Source organism: Hermetia illucens, chromosome 2 (genome assembly GCF_905115235.1).
Source record: "Hermetia illucens chromosome 2, iHerIll2.2.curated.20191125, whole genome shotgun sequence".
NCBI lineage: Eukaryota > Metazoa > Arthropoda > Insecta > Diptera > Stratiomyidae > Hermetia > Hermetia illucens.
The window spans coordinates 19,714,450-19,731,610 of NC_051850.1; the positions used below are offsets into that span (position 1 = coordinate 19,714,450).

The following is a 17,161-nucleotide window of genomic DNA, read 5'->3' on the forward strand; positions in this document are numbered from 1 at the left end:
TAATGTACATGACATACATAGGCACGTCCGTCTGTTGGACGTCTCTGTATCTAAGTTTTGAATAATCGACAATTGATTGTCCAATCTCCAAGTTGCATGTATACATTATCAGCTTTTGAAGTTTTTAATGCTTCACCCCCGCACCCCTTGTATCATCCCATGGACAGTAATTATTTTACCTGCGTCTGATAAGTTAGATCGTGATTTGCGTTAGCTGGAAACCTAACAACTATTATCATTTGCGCAATGAATGACCACAAAATGCCAGATAAATTCATTTGATGCCAGATAAGTTCACGAATGCCGTATACAGAGGGAAAATAGATAGATTGAGATTAGATTCAGATAAAGGAGGAAAAATGGCACTCCTTGCAACGACTCGAAATTCATAGAACTCTTCCAAGCAATTCTTTTCAATTAAATGAAAAATTCAATCAAGGATGCTGAATCTCACAGATATTATCCATCAGAATACGAGATAAACCGAGCAACCAAACAAAGACGCAGCCAAGGGTAATCAGATAGACATCACTCAACCTGCTGGACGGTCTGGACTAAGCTAGATTGAAACTAAATTCACGGAAAACTAAAGGAGGGAACAACACAATGGAATCAACTCTCCGAGCGTCATTCTGATAACACAAAACATTATCCTATTCCAAGAAATGGAAGATGACTGATTTCAATTACCTACGAGAATACATACGTACGGAACGGTAGTAATCACATAGATAAGTGGCAGGATCAATACTGACGCCAAAACTAAGCTGAAATTAATGAGAAGACCACTCAGCAAATGTAAACCCGATTAGAGATGCTTCCAACCAGCTGGAAATATGGAGCTGCAAATGTTAAACTCATCCCTTAAGACAATGCTCTTATAAGGAAGCAGAAGCTAATTCAGGAAGCACTTTAGTCGAGCTGCAGTTATGCATCTAATGTGTGGGGATAAAACGTACAATATTTTGATCAGGGAGGATAGTAAGTGCATGTCCTTGGAAGGAGTACATTATGAGCCGATTATCGGACGAAATGGAAGGCATGGCAGATACTATCAAAAAAAACTTTTAACTTTTAACTGGAAAAAAAATATGACAGCATTAAAATCTAATGCAGGAGTTTTGTGAAAGTCCTTTGATCCAGGTAAGTGCGTAGCAAAAAAAGGGCCAATATTGAATTTGTTCCACTCTAAATTCCATGCCCTGAGGACGGGTGCGGTTAGAAATGTCAAACAGCATCGAGCTCTCTGTTAGTAGATTTAATGATACCCCACTAAGAGATCCCTTTCCAGTAATTTTATGAAAAAACGATTTCCACCCCTCTTGTGAGTATCGGAACCCATTTCCTTTTTCACAGGATATAATAATGTGCAGAATCTCCATTTCAGGTCAGTCCGTTTCCAATGGCCTCGCATGCAAAACTCCATCCATCTCCAACCAGATAAAAGTCTGCTCCGGGGATAGGCCGAATAGGGTGGAACCCTCCGGAGCACGTAAATAATTATGGCAATTATATTCAGGAAATAAGGCAATCATGAAGGAAGAAAGAGAGAGAAAAATAAGTTTTTTAAGGGGCAGAGCTTCTGGAACCCAGTGCAGTGGGCAAGTGGCAATCATTAATACCCAACGACTGCGGTGGACCACTTGTAAGAAACTCTCAGGAGTGACAACTCTGGCTTTTCGTGGTAGCACTCAAAGTAACAGAGAGATAGCGAAAGAAAACCGAAAGGTTAGCATTTCGTCAAGAATCTTGGGCAATGTAAAGCAAAACAACCCAGTGAGAACAGCTTTTTAAGGTTTTGTGTAAAACAAATCCTTATTAAAATTGAATCACTGTGCGTATGTCTTTTTCTTTAAGGAGGTCAAAAGAATCTGGCCTAGACACTCCAGAGTGTGGGATTTTTACCCAATAAACCCTTTAGGTATTGCATCACGGGGCGTAGTTAGCTTACTTCAGCTAGCTCTGCTTTCGTCTCCCCGCGTGGTTCGTAACCGCACTTTCCTCAATTTTTCTGCTTTTCGCAATTTACCCTGGGTTGTTGCGATTATGGAGTCGACCGTATCTTAATCTTCTTGACAAGCTACCATTCTCCTGACAAATTTTTCTGGTGACTTCACCTAGAGTTCCCTTTTAGGTTCCTCCTTTCTTCCACGAACTTGGGACATTGGAAGAATACGTGTGCTGGGTCTTCAGGTGAGGAGTCCAACTAAAAGCTCTGCAGGTATTTACGATATCCTCCACGGCCAGTGAAAAACTGGATGAGATTATAATTGATCTCCCCATGCTTTCTTTCCAGCCATTCCTAGATGGAAGGGATCAGCCTGTAAATCCAACGACCCTTTTGAAAATGGTCATATTTTTCACGGACCCATACTCAGATGCTACCCAGATGAAAAAAATCGAGAGGCTGCCACTATATCGTGCCTAGGCTCCGAAATAGCGTCCCTACTGATATATATTTAAACAAAATTAATAATAGTATAAACTGTAATTATCCGGCTCGACGGACAAGGCAATCAAAGGGTAGTATAGGTCCCAGGGCGAAACATGTATTGGTACCCACGATGGAGCATAAAATCTGGGGAACACCTGCTGAATCAACACCAACAGCTCTACTACCAAACCCTATCTCCACGTCCACGTAGAGATCGCTGGGAGTTCTTTCTTAATAAAAAACGGATGGGACAAATTTCACCAACTGGTCCTCCAGGTTGGGGATTGGGTAGGGCTGACATATGCTCGGAGTAAGCTTGTTAGTCTGTCAAAAAATGAAACATGCTATTATCGGCTTCAAAATAAAATCGAAAGGCTATGAACTCTGGGTTTGCAAAGCAAATTTAGAAGTATAAGCCTCGTAAATGTTCACGCCCCTCCAGAGCAAATTGCAGAGTGGGGGAAAGATACCTTTTACGAGGCAATTGAGCGGACCCTCGAAGCCTCTCCCAAATATGATATCAAAATCATACTTGGAGATTTCGATCGCCAAATAGGGACGGAGCTCATATTTAGGCGATACGTTGGCTCCCATAGCTTACATAGGGATACCAATGATAACGGACTCCAGATTATTCAGTTAGCAGTATTGCACGAAATGGTTGTTGTAAGTACCTGGTTTGCGGGGGAAGAGGTCCGCCAACAAACGTGGGTCTCTCCAGACGGGACAACTTTCAACCAAATTGACCACGTGCTGATTGGACGCCGCCACCTCCCAGCATTGATGAATATCAGAACATATAGGGACCAATATAGACTCGGATCACTATCTCGTTGGCATAGTGCTCTGGGCTCGATTTACAACACCACCTACAATCCCCTTTGACCATCAGGTGAGAGCGAATACTGAAGCCATTCACAACACAGCCCTCCGTAACACCTATAAAGTGGAAATGGATGCCGCAATAACCGCAGTCAACAAATGTTCTGGAGATAAAGTATCAACAAATGATCAACCACCTGAAGATACGGCAGCAAGCATACTTGGCCCCGCCTGGAAAAAAAGTCGAAACGACTGGTTTGAGAATGTAAACTAGCAACGGAACGGAACAATGCTGCATGCCGAGTAATGTTGCATTCTCAAAAAACGCGGACACGTGCAGGGACCTACCAAGAACTTCGTGGAACTGAGAGTCGACTTCACAGACGGAAAAAGGAAGTCTAGGAGAACCATTACGTCTGCGAACTCGGCGAGTTGGAGATCCCGCCAACTAAAGACGATGGACGAATGCTGCCACCACCAAACATAAAAGAGGCAGTCCGTGCCATTCATCGAGATATCACGCAGTGCAGAATATATATAGGTATCACGTTGCTGATTATCATCTATAAGATATTCTCCGCTATCTTGCTAGGCCGGATAGCCCCATACGCCCAGAACATCATTGGCCCATTCCAAAGTGGCTTCACTCCAGGTAAATCGGCAACACAGCAGATTTTCTCTCTGCGTCAAGCGACGGGAAAACTATTGGAATATGACCATCAGTTGCATCATCTTTTCATCGACTTTAAAACTGCCTCTGACAGCATAGCCAGGGTAAAACTGTACACGGCTATGAGGGAATTCGATATCCCGACGAAATTAATAAGACTGACTAGGCTGACCCTGACGAATGTGCAAGGCCAGATAAAAGCAGCAGCATAACTCTCAAGGCCACTCAGCGTCAACTACGGTCTAAGACAAAGAGATCCCCCATCATGCGTCTCCTTCAACTGGGCCCTGGCGAAATTGATTCGCGATCCAGAGGTAAATGCGAGAGGCACCATCTTCTTCAAGTCCACCGAACTACTGGCATACAATGACAATATTGATATTATGGGAAGAACACCCCGAATGAATAGTCTACCTTCATCCAGATCAAGCAGGCGGCGCGAGATCTTAGGCTGCACATCAATGAAGGTAAGACGAAGTACATGGTGGCAACGTCAACACCAAAAACCAAAGAACGAACAATATCGAATCGTACTGGTCAAACGAAAACAATAAAGATAGTACGAACTCTTGGCCGCGTCCGAGAAAGGAATCGTCCGAAGAATTTTTGGCCCCTTACATGAGGACGGACAATTCCGTAGCATACTTGTGAATGGACGATTCCGTAGCCTACATAACGACGAAATCTATGAGCGATATCATGACCTTCAGGTTGTGGATAAAATCCGACTCAATACGTTACCTTGGGTGGGTCATTTAATCCGTATGGATGAGGATGATCCCACCCGAAAAGTCTATAAGGGCAATGTCTATAGTAGGAAAAGAGGACGAGACAGACCCTGCCTGAGATGAAGCGATGGCGTAGGTCAGGGCACGAGACAGCTTTTAGGGGTATCGAATTGATGGACCTTAGCGCAAAACCGGGGTCTCTAGAGTTCCTTATTAAGGCAGGCCTAGACCGGATACCGGTTGTTGCGCAGTTGATGACGATGATAATTTTTATAATGGAAAAAAAGACAGATTTTATTTTGCCGAATAATGAGTTTTTATTTCTTGTCTGTCAGAGAAATACTCACTGAGGAGGAGGACAGCTGGTCCTCGAAACACCGGTATATAAGGAATAAAAACTCAGTATTTGACATTTAAAAAATAAAATTTGTCTTTTTTTCCTTAAAAAATAAGCCGAAAAAAACGACATACGTAACCGAAGATATAATTTTTAGTAATTGACTGAAGTGCAGCAATATAGGCTTTAACATGTAGCAGGATCCTACCAAGTTTGGTGGCAATCGCGCTATTACTAACAAAGCTATAAAAGGTCAAATTGGCCGCTTCTGTATAAGACTTTGAATGTCAGTATCATGCGAAAGTGGATATTCTCCCATAATACACGTGCTAAATACTAAGGGGATAAGTCTCCACCCAAATGTTTTTATAAAAGAAAGAAGAAAGAAGGACTTTTCATACCTGAAGCGTCCAGCTTGCGGTTTCCCGACTTGTTTTCACTTGGTGATAAAATAATGGTGGTATACATATTCATTAAAACGAGGTACAGGACAGGACAGGACAGAACGCCATAGTAACAGGGGTATGAAAATGTTGAGTGGGTAGATGAGCCTCAGGAGGGAGGGAGGAGCCCTCCCTACATCATGAAATTTTAGCAGGACAAATCTGGAAAGAGACTGGGGAAACAGTGTAACGAATCAATCGGGCAATGAACTCGCAAAAAGCAAAAAGATTTCACCGCTAAAAAAACCGGTATGGCTCAAGTTGATCGACAAGAACATCTATGAACAGGGACTGGCCTCAAAGAAAGAATGTGAAGTTTTCATGAAAGGTAGAGGGTCCATCTGGTCATCTTTTCCGACCCTAAAAGTCGAAGTGAGAAAACTAGGAAAGCTGGCTGGTTTGCTGAGGCATTTGAAGCAGAAACATTCTCGGCGCTCCTAGAAGGAAATGAGAACCCGAAGGGAGACTTTCCCGGAATACAAGAGGGAAAAGATCGAGAACTGGAGAAAAAATATTGAAATCTTTATAGTAGCACATTCTTTTTTAGAAGGACCAGCAAAACAAAGTTTTAGGTTCGGATAATATTTCCAAGAAAATTTTGGAGTTGGAAGTTTTTGAGTTCAAACTTTGAAGCTTGGAGTGAAGAGGCCGAGAATTCGCGAATACTTTCGAAACATACCAGAGAGAAGGCATATTAATTTCCCTACAGTAAGGCTGACCGATAATAAACCTAATAAGGATCTAACGAATCCAGCATCATATTCCCTTACTTTCCGACGGAACATAATAAAAAATCGGAAACCCGCTTGCTGAGGAGTATTCCTTAGCAAGACTAGTCAGAGAAGCTCTCTGGTGCAACGCGAACGATGGACTCAGGAAGCACATCATCATAATGGACGTAACACGAGGCTCGATATTAGGTCCTGTAATGTATAATATGATGCATAATGGAGTTGACCACTAAACATCTGAAAGATGTAAAGGCCTACACAACGGGGGAAGAAAAAATGGAAACTGGCTGAAAGGTGCCGATTTGACTTTGGTTGAGGAAAAAGCGAAACAAGTAAAATTTCACCGCCAATCACTTATCATGCTTATCAAAAGGCGGCCGATACTACGCCGTCTTTTGTGCAAAAATTGTCAAAAGTTTGGGAAGCGAAACACAGCCAGAAGTCCCCAAGGAATCAGTGAAGAAAGAAACTTATTTCTATGTAATATTAAGAAATGGATCCACCACGTTCCAATCAATATTAACATCATTTTGAAATGGATTATTCTCTAGATTGTCCTAGATATTGCAATATGTTTGGAGACCCAGAAGAGTTTCCATCCCCGGATTTGAGGTTATAAAAATTGAGCTGAGCAACGAAGGGGAGGCTAATAACCATCTCCGCAGTTGACTATTGAACGAGCAAAGCTCTGAAAACCCGAACCATATGAACCTAACAGCAGACCCACCCCATGAAGTAATTTTTAAATGGTGGTCCCGTAAGATTGGGTCGCAGAAACGAGGTAGATTTTGGTCCGTAAACGCGGACCGATGATACCCTTGAGCATTGTCTCCAAGCGTTGGGTTTGAAGCAGCATTTTATTTTCAGGTTTTTACTCCCCTCGCAGCACTCAATTACCCCTAGGATGAATAGGCAACCGAGTAATCAGTTCATGAATGGTCTGAAAGCTGAATCATAAAATGGGCAGAGAGTGGAAAAATTAGAGTTGGAGCCCTTGGACGATACCGGTAGTATAATATTTTCCAAGGTCTAAGGCAATACCTTTCAGGAGTGGACAACCAAATGACCAGTGCTGCGTTGTAAAATTCCGAAAAAATATTGAAACTCGTGGTCTTGGCTTCTAAGGATATTAGAGGAACAGAAAAAAGGGTTTGACAGACATAAAATTTAAGATGACAGAACTTAGTTCTTCGGGGCAACACAGTTTCCAAGGATGGCGTAAAGACATGAAGCAAATTGCAAGGAGAATATAGGAAAATTATGCAAATGGAGGCAAGAATATGGGGATTTATAAAACCCAGGAGGTTCGCTTCTCAACACAGGGCAAAGTAACGGGTACTCCCTGCTCTTCAGATTAATCAACACAAAGACGAATATAAACATTCATGACAGGCTAGTACGACAAGTACTACCTTGATGTTACGGCTAAAAATGGCACTTCAAAATGTATGAATATTCAATTAAAACCAAAATGTGCAGTAATATCTTAATATAGAAATATCTACTGAACGAAGTCTTATGTAAAAACTCAATATCAGAAAGAATATTCGAATGAAAACCCACTTAAATTTTCATTCTATTCATAGAATATGGACAGACTGGTTTCTTTATTGTAGTAATTATTCTACCCAGCTTTATTCTCGTAAGTTCGTCATATGCAATGGAAATCTCAAAAAATCAGATACTCTATCATGCATTTAACAGCATGTTTCGCACCATCAAATTTGACCGTAATTCATTTGCTAAATTTTCGTGTTATTGGATAAATTTCTTACGTCATAGCTGGCGACCGTGAAATACTTTTTGGTGTACACAGAAAAATCATAAAATCTTAAGTGTAAAAATCGTGACTGTTTATATGCGAACATATGTTTGTTTAGTGGGATCATAAACGCACTAACATCATATCATGATCGTAAAGTTTCTGCTGAGACCACTTTTTGTATGATACATATCTATAGATTGGTCTTAGATATATACAAGTCATATACTATCCACATTTATCTAAATACATTATCATATTTATCTATAAATTTCAAGTAGAATGTGGGTTAATGCAATGGTGCCCAGAATGGAGTTACTTCTTAATGATCAAGATTGTAAATAAGCCTCAGAAATCCATTCGAATTGATGTCATTAACGATTGAATGGCTTTCCAATTAGGCAGCTGTAATGGCTTGCTCCTTGTAAAACTGTGGCACCTTAACACAATTTGGTAAAGTCAAGGAGCTTGCAAGGAGTGTCGTAAAAACTGCAAGATTTTAGATTTATGCACTGGAAAGCTTCTGTATTCGCAAAAATTGCCAACTGCATGTACTCGTAAAGGAACCTTTTAAGAAACAAGAACGCTTCCAATCCTTCAGAACAGGTCCCTATACGTACCTGTTCATAGCTAACGAGAGGAAAGGGAGGGAGATTTTATGAAAACATGATTCATCTTAACAATCGAGGGGTTATGTTTGGCAGCCTATTCACCGATTCCGAAGAAATTGCTGAGCAAGGATGTAGCCTATAGGAGACCTGTAAACCTATAAATAGGGTGGCTGATCAGGGGACCAACTAAAGCGGTGGACGTACACACTTTCTTAAAGGTGTCTGAGCAGAGAGACTGGTTAAGAAGGAAAGAACAAACTTATGAAGAGGCCTAAAAGGCATCAATTTAGCTATGCAGGGAAAGGACTCTGCTCAAAGAAGAACATAAGTTTGCGCTGAGTCTCTAGAGGATTGTAATCATTTCAGTCAGATGTCATACCTTCCTGCGAATCACGAAGAGCCAGTATTCACCAAGGAAAGGATCCTAATCAAAAAATTGCCGATCCGAGGGGAGAACCTAATAAAACTTGCAAGCTAGCAGTGAGGACGAAACCTGAGCTGCTCGGAGCACACATTACAGAGACAAACTAGAACCCCTCCAAATGAGCGATCGTCCTAATAATGACTGCTCTGGATTATTGATGAACTGAAAGCCTTTCACATTGGCAGGGTGGTTTCTAAAAAGCGAGCTAACTACTGAAACTATTAAACTGGCTGAAAATGGATGACAGGATATGAGGAATGCACCAAATTTGACCAGCCACAAACAAATTGGAAGACCCCTAGCAACGGTTTATATTTCCAGTTATCTCCTTAATTTCGCCAATAACTACCCGGAAAGCAGAAAACTCTAGTCCGATATTGATGATGGACACGCAAATAGTATCTGCTTATTGCAAAAGATGACTTAAACGAAGAGAAAAGGATGTAAACGACTAGAAAGAAAAGAAAAGAATTCAGGCTAGCAACCTGCAAATTATGGTTACTGGAGCGTCAAGCACGCCTCAAATAAGGATGGACTTCGCGGCTACGACCTTTGGCCATCAAAACAATTTCTGCAGTTTACTCGTAATAAAGGAATAAATATGAAATGGAGGGTGATGCCGAGCGCAGCAAACCATTGATTTACCTGTAGCTGACATCTGAGGCGATAGGAGGGGACCCTGGTCGAGTAGTGTGCATTGAACCGGTATTAGTAGACCGCTTTGCCCTAAGCGAAAGCTGATCCGTCCGTGAGTTCTGGGATCAGCTAATCAGGGAACTGGGGTAGGGGCTTTGTCCCCGAGGGTATACCCGTTCCTGATTATTACGGCCCGCTCCCTTGCACACGATGCGCTGGTAAACAACTTAAATGGCGAACAAAAACAAATCAAAGGAGAAGATAGTGGAAGTGGAGAGTGAGTTGGCTGCGTTTGTTTGCAGCACGAAAATACGCCGCTCGCCCCAGCCCCCAGAGAAAGACGCAGCAAGGGCTGAAATACCCGACGAAATATCAGGACGCGCAGACGGAGAGAAAAACTCACAAAATGATGCGGCGTCTGGCATCTCTCCAGAAAAACGTTAGCAAAGGGGTGAAAAAAGAACTAATGGAACTGGAGGAGCTCCTGGACAGGATTTCATATTATAGGCGGACATGGAGAGTAAGAAAAAATCCACAGGAAGCAGAAACCACCGCATCTCCCGAAGAGAATATACTGGGGCAAAAACGAAAGAAGGGAGGGACATCAGAAGGAGGCTTCACTCTCCAGGGCTCACAAAAAGAAGGCGAAAAGGAACAAGAGACAGCAACACGTCGCACCATCAGAAAACCCTCTGCCTAAAATTTAGGCAGACACGAAGGACGGAACGCCAAAAGAAAAGGTGGGGAGACGAAGGAAGATAGACCGGCAGCTCCACTTATTAAGCCGACGGAAGGCAAGACTAGACTTTCGCGGAAGTCCTTAGTTGAATCCGTTACAAGATTAACCCCGAAGATAGCGCAGCAGAAGTGTCTTCCATTCGTAAAAAGAAGGGTGGTGGAGTCCTAGTCGAACTAGGCCCGAAGATAATAAATAAAGTTACGTTCGGTGAACCAGTCAAGGGGTTTGTGGGAGAAAAAGCTTTGGTTTCCAGCCTGGAACACACGTGTTCTCTGAAATTCGAGACCTTGACTGCCTCACAGGAAGGAACGAGGTAGAAGAGGCCATCAAACGCGAATGCCTGTCGCTGTGGTGGAAGTTGCCGAGCAATACGCGAGGAAGCTTCTAAACAGTGGGAAAATAAGAATTGGTTGGGTGGTGTGTAAGATACGAATCCGGGCCACCCCAACCAAATGTTACAGATGTTTGGATTATGGGCACACATCTGCACCCTCACAATAGGGCGACATACCGTAAATGCGGTCATACAGGTCATAAAGCGAACACCTGCAACGAAAAGGAGAATTGTGTCCTATCCCGGGACCCGCGCGTCTGAAGAGAACATTGCGCACATTGTGGACTCGGGGCGGTGTCTAGTTTTCACAGCAGAACTGGAAAGAACATCAGTATCATCATAGTCAGCATGATTCGCATCTTACAAATCAATACGCACCGGAGTGTAACCGGTCACGATTTGCTAGCGCAGTTCGTTGCGGAGATCAAAGCTAATTTAATGCTCATCAATGAACAGCACTGAAACAAAGACCGAGCCTCATGGCACCCTAATATATCAGGTCCGCTGTCATCTGGGTTCCGGACGGCACCGTTCTTAGTGTTCTTTCCCAAGACCGAAGGGACGGATTTGTTTGGATTCGGTGTTTAGGGATAGCGTCTTTCACGCATGCCTCATCCTGACTCCAGAAGGTAACGAATTCTCGAAATGGCGACGAGAACAAAATTGGTACTTTTAGACACGGGATCCACCCCAACGTTCCGACGCCTAGGTTGCGAGGGAAGTATTCCAGACCTAACCTTCACCTCGGAGTCATTGGTATCGCTGATGGACTGGTCACGAGTTCGACCATCAATACATTGCCTTCGAAGGCCACCCAAGCGCTCTTCCTGTGCATGGAACGTTGCCAAGGTGAACACCGGGAGATTCGTCGAAACTCTTGGAACAGATGGGGCCGCACTGGAAGATACTCCTGGGGGTGGTAGCACTGCAGCTGACACTGTCGTAAATTCAGTTATGAGCCTGATAATGACGGCCTGCGGAGCTTTCATGCCCAAGAGGGCTTCAAGCCATGGCAAACTTTCTAATTATTGATGGGCGGCGGAAATTGCAGACTCTGCGCCTTAACACAACGTCTAGCCGACCGGAAAGAGGCATGGCCCATAATAACCGAGTTCGGATCAGGCAAAAGGAGATTCCCCAGTGTAATAAAAAGGAGTAAAGCTCGCTGCAGGCACGATCTGGTGGGCGAGGTGAAGGGGGACCCATGGAGACTCGGTTGCAAACTGGTAACCCGAAAACTCGGGGCTCTGAGAAAATCCTGTTCACTTATAGCCGAGCAGATGGACTGCAATATACGCTCACTATTCACTGCGCACCTGGTATGGGATGATGACGGGATGATGCACCGAGGACTGTCCACTTTTCTCTATAAAAGAGTTGTAATGGTATTCCAGCAGAGGTATACAAACTGGTATTCCGACATCGGCCAGACATACTGCTCGGCGCACTCAACGCTTGCCTGAAAAGGGACATCTTCCCCTTCTCGTTGAAAGGTTGCGAGACTTGCGCTGATCAGCATAGAGAAAGGCGACTTTGAGTTGCCGTCTTCATACCGCCCACTTTGTATGATTGACACTGCTAGAAAAGTGCTCGGAAATCAGAAGTAGACTCGCTGAACCGATACGAGTTGTCGGAGACTTATCCCCACGACAGTTCGGTTTTAGAGCAGGGAGGCACATAGCCGCTGAGCTCAACGGGTGGTGTTCCTCGAAACGCTTGATGTCACAAACATCTTTAATTCCGTAAGATGGAAAGACATTCTAGGCACACAAGACAATACTTTCCACGTGCCGAACTATCTCTTACGGATATTGAGGGACTATCTGAGGAACCGCTACCCTTCCCTTCCCATATCGTTCCAGTCAATAATCGAATCGAAACCAATGGTGGACTGATTTTTGACTCAAATATGAGCTTTTTGAGCAAATACAGCAAGCGACGTCTCCTGATGAGTTCAACGCAGTCTATCCTGATCTAGGGCGCAGAGGTATGAGCTGACGCTCTTGGCAAGACGGTATATCGTAAGCGTCCCGCCCAAATGCAGAGACAGTGAACTTTTCAGGTGGCGTCTACATACTGCACTGTCTCTAAACCGCCTGTCTCTTGCCCTTCCCGCTAAGAAGCGACAGGTCATATACAAGCGCAAGGGAGAAGAGTCAAGGGAGGTGGTAGCCCGTGAAGAACGGCAACGCACTCTAGATAAATGGCAAGTCTCTTGGCAAAATGAAATTAGATGCAGGTGGACTGCTCGGCTCATTGGCAACTTAGGCGCATGGCTAAATCGGAAGAGTGAGGAGACTGACTATTTCCTTACCCAGTTCCTAAGTGGGCATGGAGGTTTTCAGTCTTTCCTGCACAGATTGCAAAGGGACGATCTCTGGACTGTGTGATTTGTAATGGAGTTGTGGGCGACGCCTATCACACATTTTTTTCTTGTAGAAGTTGGGATGGAATTCGTCAGGTGGAGTCGTGTTGCCCATTACGTTCGTATCCTTCTTGTTGCCAACAAGGTAGAGCTCGAACGGTGGAGGAGCCCTTACTTCTCTGCCCCGCACCCGCACCCCGTTGGTGAAAGGGGTTCCCTGATTTGAAGGCTTCGCAAGGCGGGGGAGTTCAGAGGCTAGCTTGGCGTAATGTGACAAACGGTTCCAGGCTAGTTATCTGACGATGGGGAGGTGTGTAGTTAGTAGTCCGACGACGTTCCATTTCGGGGGTCCAACACTCAGTGCGTACCTACTCCAAAAAAAAAGTATGAATGCAACTTTTCTGTATCTGGTGTCAGTAGCAGAGAGTCAAAAGCTCCAAAACAAAATTTATAGCCTAAACAAGACAATCACCGCCAACATAATAACAACTTGACAATAATTCTCCCTCAAACCTAGGAAGTAAGTACAGTTTCATATATCTTGGAGTACACCTCAAAAAGGATGATAAGGAGAACATCCAAATTCGGGGGAAAATAAGTCCAGCAAATGTAATTTTTTTTGCATCCTATGTCCAATATCGAAAATAACTACTTACAGCTGTTTCAGCCAACTCCTGATAGTACGACTCTCCGCTTCCACGTCTCGAACCAACACACATTGCCCGACGCAACAGGCGCGACAATAGAGAGCACAAACCGCATCTTTGCATCGCACCATCTACCGATCCTTGACGCGAACTAACGATCAAACCGGAACTAGTGGCAATCGTTTCCGCCGTTGCACTAGTCGATTGTTGAATATCGCTGGTGGTGCTTGAGTGGGTAGTCAACCGATGGCACAGGCTATAGCCGCCGCCACGATAGCGCCCGCTTCCCGGACCGCCCTTATTCCCATTCCCACGGCCACTGACTATCCCACCCCCACCACCAGCATCGTCACTACCACCGCCACCGATACAACATTTTCGCGTAACACTACTTCCGTCCGGATCGGAAGCTTCCACAACACCACCACCACCGGTCGAGCAACTTATCACTGTATCACCACTAACAGCCACTACCGTTTCCTTGGCGGTAACAGCACCACAACCCGAATCAGTCGCGGATTCTTCATATTGTTGAGTGTCACGTTTTCCTTTCGACGCGGCCACTGTGACGGCTTTTTTTAGTTAGTTAGTCGCTTATCAATTCGAGCCTTAGTTTAGATAAATCCGAATATTGGTTTTGCACTAAATTTCAAACTGCTTTACGTCCTTTTTTAACTTTTACACAGATTATTCACGAATAAATGCTTATTTTACTAATATTTCACTAATTTCCAAAAATCGAACCTCCCAAAAGAGCCGTACTTTTAGGATGATTTGCAGGAAGGGACGAGAAATTGAGCTCCGCAATGTAAACAATTTATCTCGGTTGTTTTTGTTTACAATGATAGTTATAATTCTCATTAAAACACATTTTAGTAATTTTCTTATTTCTTAATATCTAACATTCAAATTCTATGGTATCTATTCATATTACTTTCTACGAAATAGATTAAATTATATCGAAGACGTTGCCGTTGTAAGGATTAGAAACAAAACAATTCGATTCTATCTTTTTACAAAGAGTTCAATTGGTATTAGGGCAATCGATGAAGACTAAAACCACTACAATTCCTCTATTTATCCATGTACATATTCCTGTTACTTACGATACACATCTAACGTACACTGATATCATTTTTAAAATGGCTTAATTCTTTACATCTTTTCTATTCCTTAAATCGAAATTTCGGCGCTTAACATTTTGTTTACAGACTTTGAGCACTCACAGAAATGTATTTGAAATTTATATCTGTTGAATTTTTGTTTCAATTGTATTCCTTAAAATTATACGTAGCACCAATTGGAAACTGTGGAGGATAAAGAAAAGCGATATGAGCAGAACCCTACGATAAAAGATACTCTCGAACAATTTCACTCAATGGATTTTGTTAGCGTTGTAGATGTAATCAAGGGAAAAAGTAAGTTGGCACAAAATATGAATGGCACTTTGGAAATGGGCAATCATCCCAGATAAGATAAGTTTTTGGACTCATATTTTATTTAATTAATTCAATGGTCGCAGGGGATAAAGCGCAAGACCACTTTCACTCAAATTGAGTGAAATTTATTAATGATTAGCTGCAGCTTTCCTAAGTACGTAAAAGCTCTGCAACTTGGATTTAATAAATTCATGAGATGTAATCGTTGGAATTTTCAAGCTGTCGGCTTTTCTTGCACTGTAGGAAGACTAGAGCTAATGGTAAATTAACTTGATTCATTTTGAGTGAAAGTCCACTTTCCCAGTTACTCCTTGCAACTACCGAATTGTCGTCCACAAACCACTTAGAATTAACGAGGAAATGAAAAGCCCCACATTCCGTACTGGCTTTTCCATAGATTAATTGTATCCAATCATTCATAAATATTCCAAAAAGTGTGCAATTAATAGTCCAACATTCCATTTGAATTTGATCCCTAACAATCATTCCCACCTCCAACAATTCAGTGAATACCGCAGAAAACTAGAACACGAATTTATTATCCATTTTTTTTTCAGACAAGGTAATATAGTCGCGCCCGGCGGTCGCACTCATTGAAGTATAAATAGAATGAATGAATAGCTTAATTAGATAACAGAAACTTGTTAAAGGCCGCTAGATTCACTCTAGGCATTATCAAGTACTATTTTCCCTGATAGGCCAATGACAACTCTGATTTCTCACCAAGTACAAAAATGAAAACATGTCGGAATTTATGCGTTGTTTTGATACGAAAGCCCAAAAACCAAGAGCACAAGCAATGATGAGGAGAAATTTTTTTCTGATAAAAATAATATTCCTTTTCTATCTATCTTGTTTTTGCAACTTATCGTATCAATAGTACTAACGGAATTATTTTCTATCTAATGCGAAAAGCAAATTCATGGAAATAGGGCTAGAGAACTAGTGGATATAAATTTATCGAGAATTCTCGATAACAAACAATAGCGTGTGTAGTATTCATGGATAATTCAAATGTTAATAATAATTATGATAATAGTTCCAGCGGGGATCAACGTTTATTATCATAAAGTAGATATTCCGAAGATAGTACACGTGGGATGGTTTCAAGGTTGAATTGATAACTAGCCTGGCAGAAAGGAATTGCATCTTCCCATAACAGGTCTCACTACTTTGTAAAGCATCTGGCAATCACACGGTCTATTTTAGGCCCCCCGTGCCTCTGCTCCAGTTTCATGACTACCACACTGCTCGTTATAAGCCTGGAGCAACAGGACAAGCACAAGGTCAAACGCAAGTATCCACGACTTAACCAGAATTCGAACCTGGAGTGGAGTTTTAGCGGAGAGACCAACGTTAGCGTACTGATTTTTTGAATGGTTGTTCCTGGTACTGCCAGATGAATAATAAACATTTTATCTCTTGTTACAAAGGAATCAAAGTGTTACTATTAAACCTTCTGGCCTCTCATCAAACAATATTTAGACATATCACCCCAGACGGGCCCAAGGGCGCACATAAATGCGCTCTAAGCCAAATATTCATAACCTGCCAAATTTTCAGTTTTTAACCATACATCATCAACATCGCAACAACCGCTATCCGGTCTAGGCCTGCCTTAATAAGGAACTCCAGACACCCCGGTTTTGCGCCGAGGTCCATTCAATATCGCTAAAAGCTGTGTAGTGTCCTGACCTACGTCATCGCCCCATCTCAGGCAGGGCCTGCCCCGTCTTCTTTTTCTACCTTTATAGACTTTCCAAGCTGGATCATCCTCATCCATGTGGATTAAGTGACCCACCCACCATAAACTGAAGAACCAAATTTTATCCACAACCAGACGGTCGTGGTATCCCTTATTGATTTTGTCGTTATGTAGGCTACGGAATCGTCCATCCTCGTCCTTTTGAGGGCCAAAAATTCTTCGAAGGATTCTTCTCTCGAACGCGGCCAAGGGTTCACAATGTTCCTTGGTAGGAACCCAGGTTTCCGAGGAATATATAAGGACTGGCAAGACCATAGTCTTATACAGTAAGAGC

General features: G+C 42.8%; 1 protein-coding gene across 8 annotated transcripts in view; it reads right to left on the bottom strand.

The window, feature by feature from the left end:
* LOC119647762 overlaps nucleotides 1-17,161 on the bottom strand; it is a 724,584-nt gene that overhangs the window by 680,685 nt on the left and 26,738 nt on the right. For all 8 annotated transcript variants that reach the window (XM_038048883.1, XM_038048884.1, XM_038048881.1 and 5 more), the window contains one exon: nucleotides 13,693-14,990. In XM_038048883.1, coding sequence (XP_037904811.1) covers nucleotides 13,693-13,806 — 114 coding nt within the window. In that variant the 5' untranslated portion in view covers nucleotides 13,807-14,990. The remainder of the gene's footprint in view (nucleotides 1-13,692; nucleotides 14,991-17,161) is intronic.